Source organism: Cygnus atratus, chromosome 5 (assembly GCF_013377495.2).
Source record: "Cygnus atratus isolate AKBS03 ecotype Queensland, Australia chromosome 5, CAtr_DNAZoo_HiC_assembly, whole genome shotgun sequence".
Lineage (NCBI taxonomy): Eukaryota > Metazoa > Chordata > Aves > Anseriformes > Anatidae > Cygnus > Cygnus atratus.
In genome coordinates this window covers 30,908,328-30,923,349 of record NC_066366.1, presented here as the reverse complement: position 1 = coordinate 30,923,349, position 15,022 = coordinate 30,908,328, and the positions used below count along the sequence as shown (strand labels likewise).

At 35.0% G+C, this 15,022-nt stretch overlaps 1 protein-coding gene across 1 annotated transcript in view; it reads right to left on the bottom strand.

The window, feature by feature from the left end:
- The window catches only part of UBR1 (ubiquitin protein ligase E3 component n-recognin 1), a 63,447-nt gene continuing 48,425 nt past the window's right edge, over window positions 1–15,022 (bottom strand). Inside the window, exons 36-47 of the mRNA XM_035539635.2 lie at window positions 14,631–14,686; window positions 14,275–14,371; window positions 13,506–13,573; window positions 12,515–12,665; window positions 11,540–11,627; window positions 9,813–9,946; window positions 8,525–8,633; window positions 6,678–6,734; window positions 6,105–6,182; window positions 5,332–5,502; window positions 3,067–3,168; window positions 1–2,587 (exon numbers count right to left, since the gene is read on the bottom strand). Of these exons, the coding sequence (XP_035395528.1) occupies window positions 2,446–2,587; window positions 3,067–3,168; window positions 5,332–5,502; window positions 6,105–6,182; window positions 6,678–6,734; window positions 8,525–8,633; window positions 9,813–9,946; window positions 11,540–11,627; window positions 12,515–12,665; window positions 13,506–13,573; window positions 14,275–14,371; window positions 14,631–14,686 (1,253 nt within the window). The 3' untranslated portion in view covers window positions 1–2,445. The remainder of the gene's footprint in view (window positions 2,588–3,066; window positions 3,169–5,331; window positions 5,503–6,104; window positions 6,183–6,677; window positions 6,735–8,524; window positions 8,634–9,812; window positions 9,947–11,539; window positions 11,628–12,514; window positions 12,666–13,505; window positions 13,574–14,274; window positions 14,372–14,630; window positions 14,687–15,022) is intronic.

Here is a 15,022-nt window from a genome sequence, read left to right as displayed (position 1 = left end):
AATCTAAGAGAAGTTACTTTATTTCCTTTTTTAAATATACATATACAAGATATTTCAAAAGCACAAGAACATTATACAAGTTTCAAATTTACATTTTTGCAATTAAAGATACCAGTATGTGCATTATCAAATTTCTTCTGTCAGCTTGGATGGAACGGAAATCAGTGGCGTAAGCATCTTGCGATCACTAAATACAGATTATACTCACAGTGAACAAAACTGCATAGTAATTTATGAAATGAAAGATGACCACACTAGTCAGTGAATGGTACGGGAGCACATTTGCTCATTAGTATGTGCAAACATACAGAGAAATGCAACTTTGCCCCTTCTTCTCTCACTTCTTCAGATATAAAGATATTTCTAGAGCTTTAAACAGGAGCTCACCTGATCAAACCAGCTCGTGTCCTTATAAATATATTATAGTTCAGACAGAAATCAAAGTAAGAGTGATCTCACTACATATATATCAGAATTTTTGTATCAGTGAAGTGCAAGGTAACTGAAAGTTTTTGATAAATGAAAAGGTAAATATCAGAGGGAAAAAAGTGAATACAGTTTTGGTATCAATGAGACATACATTTGCTAGTTTTAAAACGTTTTTCTTGGTAAGAAGTGTTTTGATGACCTTAGAAATCTCCAGTGCATGCAAGTCTTCATCACAACTGCTTTTCTAAATTCACTATGTGTACAGAACTGATGTTTGTCTTTAAGGAGTTGTATACTCAGGTTTAAAAAAAAAAAAAAAAATCAATATAAGGAGAATGGTCCTAACTGCAACGAAACAAAACCTGGAAAACATACCGAAGCCAACTATTTGTATCACCAGGGAAGGATTATAGAGGAAGTTTTTCTTAACAAGTATTTGAAATCAGAACAATGTTCGAGTCCATCTGTATTCCCATTTTCAGACAAGTTCTGGTACTGTTCAGTGCACTCACACGTACTCTAAAAGCTTTAGAAACAAGGAGAACAGCTATATTTATATCCAAATCATTATTTGTGATTCTACTCTCGTCTACCCAGTAAGAAAAAAATCACAAAGACAGATTCTCAGATATCAATTTGAAAACCTCCCCTTGTGAGCCTTATTAACATGACACAAAAAAAATCCGAAGAGCAAAGGGAGGGGAAATTTAGAGTACTGACAACTTCAAGCTTTGACACAAATGGGATATCCTGGGAAAGCATTTATACTCATTGCCTTACAAATTCCCTCGTGTATATTATAGTTGAAATTCAGAAAACGAAATTCAGAAAACAGAACAACGAACATTTAGAACTGAAACACAATCACATAGCATTGATAGAGTTCAATCACAATGTATTACTAACTACCAAAGGGAAAAGGGACAACTTAGCCACCTTCTTTTTCTTTCCTGCTCTAACTAGCACTGAACATGACCCCCAAAACACATTTTCATTTATGCAGATAGGACTCCAATTGTGACAGAGTATGAAAGGTGGTAAATTCCCCAAACATGGGCAAACAAACTTATTCCCAGTTCTAAAACTTGCTGGTTTAGGGCCTTGATTTTAGACTAGCAATAGCTTTGAAGATTGTTTAGTCTGTTGAAGTCTCTGGCTCCTGTATAACTTGCAGAGATATACTACAACTATCTAACAATATTTTCCTGTTTGGCTCTCAGGGAAAACCTCAGGGGACAAACTGAAAGTAGTAAAACTAACCACAACCTAACCAAACAGCGTAGCTCTAACCTCTTCGGATTTACAACATTAATAGAGGACAAATTCATTAGATAAAGTGCAGTTCTGGCAATGCGAAAAGCACAGACTTTATTTTTTGATGCAACAAGCAAGATGGTAATTCCCCCATGCACTTTCTATGCACACTTCTCCTTTAAAGAGTTTATGAAGGAAAACTCTTCATTAAATCCCAGGATATAGCAGAATGCAGGCTTTTTCTGCACAACTTCATGTTTGCTGTACCTGTTGCTACAGACTACTACAGACCTGGCACCACCTTCCACCCCAATATTATGCCACAGATCTTGACCTATTAAAAAGTTCCAGTAAGCTTGGAAAAAGAACACAAAGAAAGTAAAGCAACTTTTTCCTTAACAATATCATTTAAGTATACTCTTGAGGCAAGAAAAGAATGTGTGTGCCCTGAAGCACAGGATTTGGGAAGGTGTCCTCATCAAAATATGTGAAACAATTACAACTTGTCAGAGTGGAAATATTTCTGGACCTGAATGTTCAAATAATAATTATACAAGGTGGCTTTCCTTTTTTGGGAAAAAAAAGAGCAAGACATATGACATGAAATTCTGTTTCAATGTATCAGTACTACATCAAACCTAGAGAATCCATCAGTTGTGTCTGAACTACAGTATCCACTTTAGAGTAGATTATTTACTGCCACTCTCCTTTCCTTTTCCAAAGCACTGCCAAAGGTAAGAGATTTCCCTAAAATCAGGAGACTCAAAGCAGTTGCCAATTGAATCCAAAGAAGATCTGGTTTGTTTCTTGGCTCCTGGCAATCTCCTCTATGATACAGTGTTGCTGCCATAGCAGATGGAGCTTCCGGTAACGTTCTCGACATAGGTGCAGGGGATTGCCTCTTCTTCATAGAAGGAAAGGGAGAATATACAAATAAGCATATCAGAATATCATGTGACAAACTATTCCAGTAATAGTCTAGCATTAATGGTATTGACAATAGACGGTAAAAATTAAATAATTGTATGAACAGAAACTCCAACAGGTCTACTGGAAAAAAAAATTCACATACAACAAACAGTGACTGTCATTTCCAAGATGACATTTTAGCAATGGCAGTTGCAAATTTCCGATTAAAAGTATAAGAAGTATTCTTGTGAAAATTTAGAAAATTTAACAGAACCAAGTAGATTTTTCCACTACTAATGACCCATTCCTGACTAGAAACTGTCATCAGGATTTTGAAGTTAAACAAATTCACCAGACAAAGATACGTATTTGTGCTCCACATGTTAGCAGGAAGAACATGGTGCCTAATAGGTATAAGACAGACAGACACCAAAATAGAAATGAAGAAATCAAGAAAGCTAAATATTTACTTACTTCAGTCCTGGATCTGTTTCTCCATATTCATCCAAGTAGGGAGCAGGATATAAGCAACCCCTGGTTTTACCTTCTATGAGGACAACTTTGCATTCCCTGATTCTTAAGGAAAAACAGTTTCATCTAAAATAAGTATCTTCAACATTGCCAGAAATTTACAGTATTTTTCTATAAGCTACAACTTTTGACATCTTAGGTAGGATCTAAATCAATAGTAGATTCAATTAGCTAGGATTTGTACAAGTTACTTTGCATCAACTCCTTGTTAAATACTTACCACGTGCAAGTATTTTCCACTTCATACATCATGTAAACATGGAGTTAGTATCCCTGTAGCTTTGCACCAAATTCCCTGTTGCATACAATCCCTAGTAGGGCTATTTTACTTAATAGTTGAATCGTATGAATTACAATAGATTACATAGCATGGATTACCTTTAGCTTAAATAGAGCTAAACCAGATCTAAACTAGCACCTCAATACCAACAGCAAGGAGACTTATCTATCACCAAAGTCAATTTTTAAAATTGATTTAAGTTAAATATATAATCCTTGTTAGCACTTAAGAGTTTAATAAAAGGAGGAAATATCAAGCTTATTTTGTAACATGAGGATAGCCATAATGGGACCTTATTTCCATAGGTCTTTGCTGAGTTATGAAGCAATATCTACGTATCTACACTCCATGCTACATTGTAGGGTAGTGGGATGAGAATTAGAATAGCTACCAGAAGCAATCTTCAGACAGTGTAAGTCCTGTTCTAGGTAAGGAAAACAGTGAATTAACCCGTACAAAGCTCCTGAAGTTATTGGAGCTAGGTGGTTTTCCATACCACAACCAGTTTAGGTAACTCAAGGATATCCCAAAGGCATGCATTCCATTTTGAACACTGTATTGCTCTGGTCTAGATCCACAAAGGATTCATCTACCCTCCAAGGCAGAAGACAACTCCAGTCTAAAACAAATATCTCATTACAGTGATTTGCCTGTGCTAGCAACTCCAGATGCTATGGAAAACTTCAGAGTTTACAGCCATGACTTTGCAACAGGTATGCACCCAACTACACCTAGTTTGGGCTTGGGTGCTTAGCTACTTCATTACTCTACTTGAAGAGTTTTTTCTTGTTAGTCACTTCTGTGGTTAGCTTAAGCAGCCATGAGTCACACAAGAAACATACCAAACACTATTCAGCTGATTAGCCTGCCAGTCTTAAGAATGTACTTCCCTCCATTTACAGCTGTATGTGTGCACAAGTCTGTATTTCATAAGTAATAGAATGAGAAAAAAGTCAATTTACAGTAACTCTCTGATTACATTGTGCAGGACAATACTCATCTGGAGCTACAAAGGTGTTCTGGTTTTGCCAACTTACAGGCCTCTGGATCGCTATTCCTACTGGGGCTCCTTAAGTGTGGAGGAAACTATAGTAAGAGTCACAGATGTTTAGCCTCTGACACCTCAATCGAGAGAAGAGTAGAGTAGGCTTGACAGATAAAGACTGCTGAAAAAATATCAATCCTAGAACTTTGAGCCTGTGTTTACAGTGTCATTTAAACTTACACAGCCTTAAAGAACAGCCACAAATTACAGTTCTTTCCTGTGGAAGATAGTACCATAAGATCTTCTGAATTTAAGTCCCCAGGTTTCCATTTAACCTCATTATAAAAAATGTTACAATACATAATCCTCTAAACACACAGAAGCTCCACATAGCTCCTGCTATACCTGAAATTAATCCTATTCTGAAGTAGAAATTCAACCATTTTGTGAACTAAGAACAAAATAACTAGATAAAGATCAGTTCTTTCTTTCACATTCCTAAGTAGTAAAAGAAAAAATATGTATTCAAAATAGACTGGTTTTACTCACAGGAGATAATCTCTAGATACTAAATTCATAGAACAGTTCATTTGAAAATCCCAGTTTAAGGGAATGGTACGTGTAATTCCAATTTACTTGGAAAATTCTAGCCCAACTAAACCATGCAGTATAAACTAGTCACATCACCTGGAAAACAGGCATACTGGTTTTACACCTGGAACTCTATACTCATTCTATAAAGTACATGATCTGACTCAGAACCTAGAGAACGCACGACAACTCTCAGCAGTGGTATAACTTTTTGTTATGCTACATTTTAGGTCAAAGCAATGTTATTTCACCTCAGAAAAGTCAAGTGCTTTGACAGTGTTGTGTTTTTTTTTTTTACCTTCAAATATTTCCTTTTATTCATTAATAAGTTAAATTCTGGCTAGCTACTTACTTGAGAAACATACAGACACCAGCTCCACATTGAAGAGCATGAGATGTACAGGCTCCCAACTCCTCCCCATTCACAAGTTCTTGACAGCAAGTATTCTGGGAACACAACATAGCCCCACAGAACAAACATAATACTGGATGTTTTTGTTCATCATCAGAAGACCGTGGGCATCTAGAGAAAGCATAACCAGAATGTCAATTCAGAAATTTATCTTTCAAAGAAAAGCTAACAAACAATAACATTCCTAAAAAAAGTCACACCTAAGACATATACTATGTCATAACCATGTTTCACATATCTACTTCCTCTGGCTCTGTTTTTACATGGCTTCAAAGATTTCATCTGCAAAATACCTCCTACAAGCAAGACGCTGGACTAGATGATCTGCTAAGTCCCTCCTCATCTGAACTATCCTGATTCACTCTTCCTGGCATAAAACAGTGTCAACCTGCTGGGCTTCTTGTGTCCAGTGCAACGATACTTTTCAGGTTTATGGGCCAAATCAAACCTACATTGCACTGGTGAAAAATGATCAGCAGATTAAGGTACAATAATTTGATGTGTTATTCTACCAAACACAAGGAACTTCATTCAGCAAGCTGCTGTACAGCAGACTTAAAACAGTTGCTACACTATGGACCAGTATAAACACAACAGTGCCTTCACTTCCACAAAATCATTTCTGTATACACTTTTAACAGCAGTTACAGTAACTACACAAACATCAAAATGACAAAACGCCCAGCGAGACAACTAAATATATCATATCTTACCTAAACTGAGATGCTTGATTCAGAAGGCAGCTATAGTCTTCAGGAAGCTCTATTAAACTGTTTCTTTTCCTAGGATATCTGTGTAAGTAAAAAAGAAATATTACAAGAAGAATTATTATCACAGCAAAAAAAAAACATAATGGACAGCTATAAATCACTATCCTGTTAAGCTTTTGGTCCATTCTGCAAACTTCTGCAGTTCCAGAACAGCTCTTCAGTCCTAGAAGCCCAAGTGAGAGGCTTCACATGGGAGCTTCAGCATTTCTCCGTTCCAGCAATTTCAGCAAAGATGACAAAATTAAATTGCATATTTAACATATATATGTACAAAGACATTTCAAGTTTCTTAGCTTTTCTTTTTCCTTAGAGAAAGCTACATAACCTGGTTAACAGAATACTGTATATTCTTGATGAAAATTCACTGTGTGAGGAATAATATAAAACCACTTAAAGAGAAATGACTTTTGGCAGTACAGCATGAGAAAGAAAACAAGCACTGCTAACTTGTTCACAAACAAGCACTTAATTCTTTGAACAGTTTTAAGTTAAAAACGAAGAAAAAAAACTACTAACCTTATTGCAATGCTTTTCCCCTTCAAACAACTTAGCACCACTGGGTCAGCACACCACCTATTTCAAAAACATTTGCAGAAAATAGCATATGATAATAATATAACTTTAGTATCCATAAACTAAACTACGAAGAAATGTTTGCTCTAGCAAACATAGAGCATAGATAAAATGTTGATAGTTTAGCTTAAACTTAGCAAGCAAAACCTGCTACTCTTTACGGTTTTGCTTCAGGAAAAGAATATTTTAAGTTTGCATGTAAAAGAAAAAAACTAGATGAAAAAACGATGCTTAAAATGATCAGTATTTCCTTGCATATTAAAGCTCAGAGTTGAGTTACAAATGCGAGCAGTCCTTATTGATGTATTGATATAGTAAGTTCTCATAAAGTAAAAGTGGGCTACAATGCATAGCTCCTTTTGGAATATATCTACTGAAAGATAGAATATAAGATAATATCATACTGTCTACTAAGAACACATTTATTATTTTTATTTAATAACCATCACCCAATGATTATTTTACAGTGCATTACTGCCAGATTTTTTTTTTTAAATTCTTGCTTAGAATAGCCAAACACACCTAACAAAAAAAATAGTAGACATTGGCAAGTTACAAAACAGAGGAATTGGTAGCTAAAATGTATTATTTCTATAAAGCAGGAGAAAGCAAAGATAACTGTAAGAGATGGTCAATCTAGTAACCTTCATCTAACACACTTCTCAACAACTGTTCAGCTTAGTCTTCTGAAATAAGATTCCTTCAGAAAATATAGGGGAAAAAACTCACACGATGACTTGACAACTGTTAGTATTACATAAAATAGGTGGTTTCTCACTCAAAACCTGTTTTTGGCTGGGAACACTATGATGGATTTGTTAGCCCTGCCTCTGGCGATCTCTTTCTAACATTCACAAGAACCTGCAAGAGATCTGTGCTGTCTTATGAGATCTGTGATGTTTTTGTGCAAACATGTAGGAACATAAGACAAACTTATTTAATAATATACTTGCAAACATGCTATTAATTTATAATCACTTGTACACACTACAAATGCAATTATAGCAAACTTCTGTGTAGGAAGCTATTTAAGGCAGCTAATTGAGGGAAGGCAGGCAACAAAACAGAACAGAGGCAAAAACCCAAAAAGCTAATTTATGCCAGAGAATTCTGACAAGAACCAAGAATAATAATGCTACCATGGGCTAAAACAGTCACAGTAAATACATGAAGACATTTTCCAACACAATAAAGCAGGATTATTCTATTATTCTCAGAGATGAAGGTTGAGGGGTGGTGGGTAGTTGTTTATTTTAACTTGGGTTTCTGAATAAAGAATTTTAGCAATTATTTCCTTACTGTCAGATCGCAATGTACATAATACTAAAAATGCACCTTTTAACCATTAAGCTAACTTCTACATTCATCAGTTTATTTTGGAAATCCAGAGAAGATAAGAAGTACAAAGCCTCATATGGCAGGCTATAAAATTTTCCGTGTTCTCATTTCATAGCTCGTGTAATCAGCAGTTTTGCTATTGACAAAAATAGACCAAAGAACAGCAAACTGTATACCAAACACATAAAGGTTTATGATAACTTCTCTGTACATGAACCAATTTCACGCATGTCTGCAAGCGCTAGTTCTGTAGTCTATGGTAGTTTCATGTTTAAATTACTAGAGAATATGTTTTACGTTTAAGTACTTCTAAAGATTCAGTATGCCTATGCACATCAAATGAACATTTACAACTCTAATATGAACTTGAGTTCCATTATTAAGAAATTTGACCTGATTCCCACAAAGCCATTACACTGCAAAAACATGGCCTGTCCATTCTCAGTTAGTACCTTTGAAGCAGTGGATTTACAGTGTCCCAGTATTCCTGGAAGAGCAGAAATAAATTGGTGGGTAGAGAAAGGTAACTACAAAGTGCCTTGAACTGCCCTTCTTCAGAAACTGCAAAAGAAAAAGAAAATATGAGCAACCGTTAAAGTGTTTCCGCACTGCTGAATACTTCACTGAAAATACAGTTCTTGTGATTCTTCTTCCATTGAATACCTATCTCCCAGCTAGAATATAGCTTCTTAGATAGTATAATTGACTGTAACTCCATTGACTTAATCAGGGCCATGACAATTTGTATTAGCTGAATATCTGCTTTACATCTGTGAATAAACTGATTATTATTATATTAAGTCATGAATAAGTCATTATTAAAACAGAATTCCTTGCTTAAACTCCATTTCACTGCACAATATATAAGACATGTTGGTACAGCAGATTTCCCTAGTTATCATATTTTATCTTTTCACTATACTTTGGGCCTGCAATGATATTTAATTTTGCTATGATCAAATCAATGCTAACACACAAAAAGTTGTGCGAGGTTAATAGCTTGCTGAGTGGTCATTTATTGGCTCTTAGCTGCAGAAAATGGAACTGTGGCTTTACCACAGAGAATCCTTCCTACAGAAGGGAAGTTCCAGACTGACAGTAATGACAAGACCATATCCCAAAGTGCAGAGATTTTAACTTGCATATCCTAATCAAATTCAAACTTAGTTCAGTTTATATAAATTAAGACTACATTGTGTCTCAGTTGTTTATAACAGTTTGGGTCATCCTTTCCAAGCAGTTGATGACTGTTTTTCCCTGCATTTTGACAAAAAAATTGTTTGTTTTAGTATCTGTAACGAATTAGAATTCTTTAAGGAAGAGGTTTAAGCTCTACAACACGCTTTATTTCTACAAGGCTTTATTTTGCTACATCTGTCTTAATATTTACCAACATCAGCAACTGCACAAGGTTTTCTTTTCTTTTTTAATATACTCCAGGCTATTTCTCAGATAAATGACCCTTAAATTACTGTCTTTGTATCCACAAATACTACCTATACATCGTTGATAATTCATGTATTTGCACACACTCAGAATTAGCTCTTTCCCATGCCAAAAAAAAAGGCTTACACCACCCAACTTCTCATACCTGTCCTTTCCTATACAAATTAGTATTTCCTTTTCTTTCAAAGTCTTAACTTATTAGGTATTGTTATCAAGAATATTTTAAAACCCCATTACTCCAGGAAAAGAGTAAACAACTTCAGGATATAGATACATTTGCTTTCTCATATTTACCTTGTTGTAGCTCCTCAGGTGGAGACACTCCCAGCAAATAATGAAAAAATAAAGCAGCGCAACGAAGGTAAGGCATGATGCCTTTTTTAACACAATCCCATACAAGCCAGCCTGGAATATCCTGACTAAAGCAACTGTAATACACAAATGAGAAATATCTGCAGTAATTCACAATGAAAATCCTCAGAGCACTCTCACATTTTGGCTAGCACTGGTAGAATTGTATCTGAGTAGAAGCAGCACTGATGTACTCCAAATTCTGCAAAACATAGCCGGCAGCACCTAACTTCAAACTTTCCTTTTACCTAAGGAATGAGTATTGAGTATATGTAGAACACTTATATTACACCTTCAAACTATCTCAACTGATATTTCTCAGGAATATAAAAAAAATGAATTGCTAATAATAAGCAGTCCAGCAGTAGGCAACTCTTTATACCCCAATTTAAAAACTATGCAATGTAGCATGACACATACAACAATTGATGCTTATTCTTTTTTATAACAGAAAATCCACAGTTCCTTGAAATGGTGACTGTGCTTTTCATTAACATTCTGAATAATGCAATCCAAGAACAATTAAAAAACAGAAGAAAAACAAAAAGCAGACAAAAACAAAATCAAAATACTCTTCATGTGCAACAAAATTAGCAGAGTTCAAAAAATTAATGTGCCTCATAATTCAGATTGTTTTAAGCTATCCTAGTCCCATTTTTGACCAAAAATACTGGAGTAATAATCATCTCAGTAATTGTTCTTGCAGTTTGTATGCTATCAGCATTTAGTCTACATTTGATAGTACATTTAAATGACCTACAGTGTCCCTGTTTTCAAAAAACTTCAAACATAGCTAATTTCACATTTACATGAACAGGATGTTCACACAAATATTAACTGCAACCTTCTGAAGAACAACACGTAAAGCTGTATTATAACATCATTTCAAAATTATTATTCAGAACATGCTGTTTAAGCACAGATAGGTCAGAGTTAAAGACAATGTGTACACAGAAATTAAAACGCTTAAAGTTTCAGATTGGAAATCCAATTTCAGCTGGATTGCTTTGGCAATTAATTCCATATTTGGTAACCTGACTTACCAAAACACACAGCAACTATCGTGCATGTGAAAAATTACTCCCATTACTTAAATACCAAATTTTAAATGTTTAAAAATTTAGACATAAGCTTTTAGACATGTGGCAGCACTGTCAATCCCAGAAAAACATATCTTTGCAACTAGCCTTTGGGGGTTGCAGTTGGGTCATCTTTAATGTTCCTTCCATCCCAAAACATTCTATGATTCTACAAAGATAAATCAAAGCAGAATTTGTAGAGGGTGCATCCACATTTTCTAGCTTATTTTGTTATCTAGATAACAAACCACTCAAGCCTGTAGCTATAACCATCAAAAGTCTGGTAAGAAAGGCACTAACACTCAAGCAAATAAATAATTTTGTTTAGCTGTGCACTATTCACCCTTCCTTTTATAGTAGAATTATTTCCTTCTGTTTGGAAGGGAAATCTGTAACAGAAATCTAAAAAATTCAAGGCCAAAAAAAATAACCTCTCCCTACTTTATTTTACACAGTTTGTGACTGCATAGCCCTCCAGAATGGACGTAGGTAATTTTTCATCCTTAAGACCAAGAATTTACTCTGTTGCCTACAAGTTATTGCCTAGGGTGTTTCTAGAAAACACAATACTATAACTGAACTGCTACTTACCCACTAGTGTACTGGCAAACCTCTCTACAGAAAGACTGAGCAGAACATGCCTCTTCACTGTTGTCATGTGATCGAGCTGTAGGGGATTCTGCACAAAGATGAATCACACTGTAAATGCACTTCATTTGTGACACACATCTCATTTTACATAGTCTGACCTCTTTTTTTCAATTGTATTACAGAGATGTTTCCACTTTATTTTGCTTAATTCTTTTCTATCTTTATTTTGCTTAATTCTTTTCTATTTGTTGTTTTTAACCTAAAAAGTGTTCTCCTAAAACTGCGTGCTATAAAGAATAATATTGATTAGTGCCCCTCTGCTCGACCTCATGTAAAAACTGCTTCCTTTCCACAATCTTCTGAAGTTATTGTCGTATATGGATTAAGTTACAGGAAATTGTTTCCTTTTTTCCTTTTTTTTTTTCCTCCTCTTTTTTCCCCTCCTGTCATGTTCAAGAAAAAGCAAAATTGTAGCTAGGACTAACTGTAGGTTACTGACAGTATTTAACAGTAATATGAAATACAGAGAAAAGTTAAATTCCTCTCTATTAGTATAGAAGATTCTGTACTTCGGATGTAGGCATTAAATAGGTTGAAGGGTAAAGGAAAGTATATTTCCAAAATCCATGCTAGTTCTCACTGTGCAGCTCAGAGTCCTGCTGCTGGGCAGTGCTTTGCTTCTCCTACAAGGAGTGAAGAGTGTAGGAAGCTGCCTACATGACTGACTTGATCAAGCACTGATGTATAAATGTTTTGTTTTCTTCTGCAAAACACACAAATTATATAATAAAATGCTCCGAAAATGATATAGAGCTACTTTAAAAAAGAAAGTTATTTCTACCTAGCACTAAATGTCATCTATTATGAGAAAGTTCATACCTGGAAGACACCAATGGTTACTATCAATACGTTCATCCATTATTTTTAAGAAATTTTGTAAAATGTTAAAATAATACAACCCAAATACACACCTACCTTTTGCTGAAGAGATAACAATTTGTGTTATGTGTGCTAGTGTAGTCAGATGGAAGAGGTAGAGGTGGTTATAGGCTGAACTAATTGATGAAGGTTGCAAGTCTACAGCATCCTCCCAGTATAAAGATGGAAACGATAACACAGTTCCCACCTACAGTGAAAGGGAAGGAGTAAATATTAAAGTAACAAAAATTTGGTAATAATTACATGGGTGATATGAATTATTATAACTCACATTCTCACTATATGGTTACATTTCATTCCTGTAGTCAATTAAAATGCATTCATTCATCTTGCTAGTTTTAATTCACAAAGTATAACCAAAAATCATTGAAAATAAACACATTGTGTCCCACTAGCATGTAGGAAACTCAGACAGTTCCATTGTACTTGCCAGTTTATAGATAACTTGTCTGTTTCCTAGAAAGCTTAATTTCTGGTTCATCACATAAGAAAACAGCACATTAAAAAAAACACTAGAAAGGAGACTAAGCAGTGGTTAGAAAGGCAACCAGCGCAAACCAGTTTTTGTTTTAAGGTAGAAAAAGCTATAATAGAGATTTGCATTAAGAATAGAAAGAAAAGGCTAAGAAATAGACAAAAGAAGATAAATGAGTGAACATGAATGAGAAGGTACAAGAAGCCTGTTGAGACAAAGAGGAAATGAGGGGAACATAAGCTAAGAACTGGTACATTTCTCAGGTTTTTTTGGAAGTTTGATAGCAATGTAGGTGGTAAAAAGATTGAGATTACAAGCATGAAATTCCAAGAGTGAGACAAAGACTTGAAAAATAGATAAACAGCAGAACTAGACGTAAAACACCTACGTAGCAGCCATACGTAATAATATGCTTATATGCAGTGCACATATGTAATAATTTAATTCATGCAAGTGAACAGATAATGCAGGACTACCCACAGGGTAAAATTACACAAAAACCTACACTCTAAAGAAGTGTATTAATAGGAAGAATAACATAAACCTACTTACCAAAACGTGGAACATATCTACTTCTAAGAGGGATGGAGTGTCTTCCATTTTGAAGTTTGGTAGAAGAACTACAAAATAAAGATATTAATTATGTATTTGTTATGCACTTTCCTCTTTCGGAATGAACTGCAAAATCTGAATCTAGTGTCAGAGCCTGAACCACTTGTGTTTTCATCAAAAAAAGTCTAAGCCTCTGAAGTGATAAAGTATCTAGCTATTTAACTGCTTATCACTTACTTGACTGCATCTATTTAGCAACTTCCACATGCCCAAGCAGCTCAATTTTCATGACAACCTCTTCAAAATTCTGAGATAAAAATCTTTCATTTATTTCTTCATCTCACCCTTAACACCATGTTAACACAACTTAGCAGAATCTGAAAACCTGTACCACACCTAAGCATCCTGTCCAATACAAGGCACGTCAAATAAATACAAGGCGTGTCAAATAATGGGATTCACAAAGGCCACCACGTTAAACAGATTAGCAAGAAACATGGGGGACAGGTATGTGTCTCAACCCAGTTCTACCCAAAATACAGGTATCAAACTTTTTTGTGGTCTTCAGTGATACAGAGCTGGGCCAACAGAACTATCATTTACTTTAATTCAAGCAAAACTTGGTGATATAAGGGAACATAAGAGAAACTGAAGTTAGCGTTGTTGTCAGTAGTCTGTCCTTTCCTTCTATGCTGTATTAATGACGTGCGCCATCTTTTAACAGAAACTTCTGCAACACAAAAGATAGGAAAGACAAGGAATACAATACCTCCTAGAAGACGAATCAGATGTTTTTGAATCAGGACTTGTGGTGACGTTGTTCTCTGAGCAGCTGCAAACTGCACTAATGCTTTAAGGCCACTGTGCTAGAGCACAAGAGAAAACAGTTGGACAGGAAGAGATAACAGTGAAATAAATCAGTAAGAACATACCCCTATAAATAGAAAACATCGATAAGTGAATTCATAATAAGTAAATTAAATATGAAGTAGAAGCATGTTGACCAGTATGGTTTTTATGTTATCAATCTAAGTATTTTCAGACAGCTCTCAACAGAGAATGATCTTGATGCCAGCAGTTTCGACAACATATGTGTAAACGTATTGCAAATCTACTTGCTCATACCTGTCTATTTTGTAGAGATCCAAATAAAGGCTTGCCTTCTGTTTCCAAGAGGTTTTCTTAAAATTAAACACAGAAAAAAAATTAAGTTGCTTTGTTCTACAGGAACTAATATAAAATTTGTGTTTGTCTTACAAACTTAACTTGTTAACTTAATGCAAGATAATTTTTCTTCTTAGTATACGTCTATCTTTTTAAAGCTTAGCATAATTCTGATAAACAACTCATTTAGAATTTTCTTGAAAAAATCCAGTTTAAAATCGCTCCAAAGGCTTGCCACATAAATGGCTGTAATAGGCTTTTAAAAAAGAAGTCAGATCTTCCTAACTATGGATTTAAAGGAATGGTAATTCATATTAATAAGACATTCTTTCATTTTTTTTCCACCACATCTA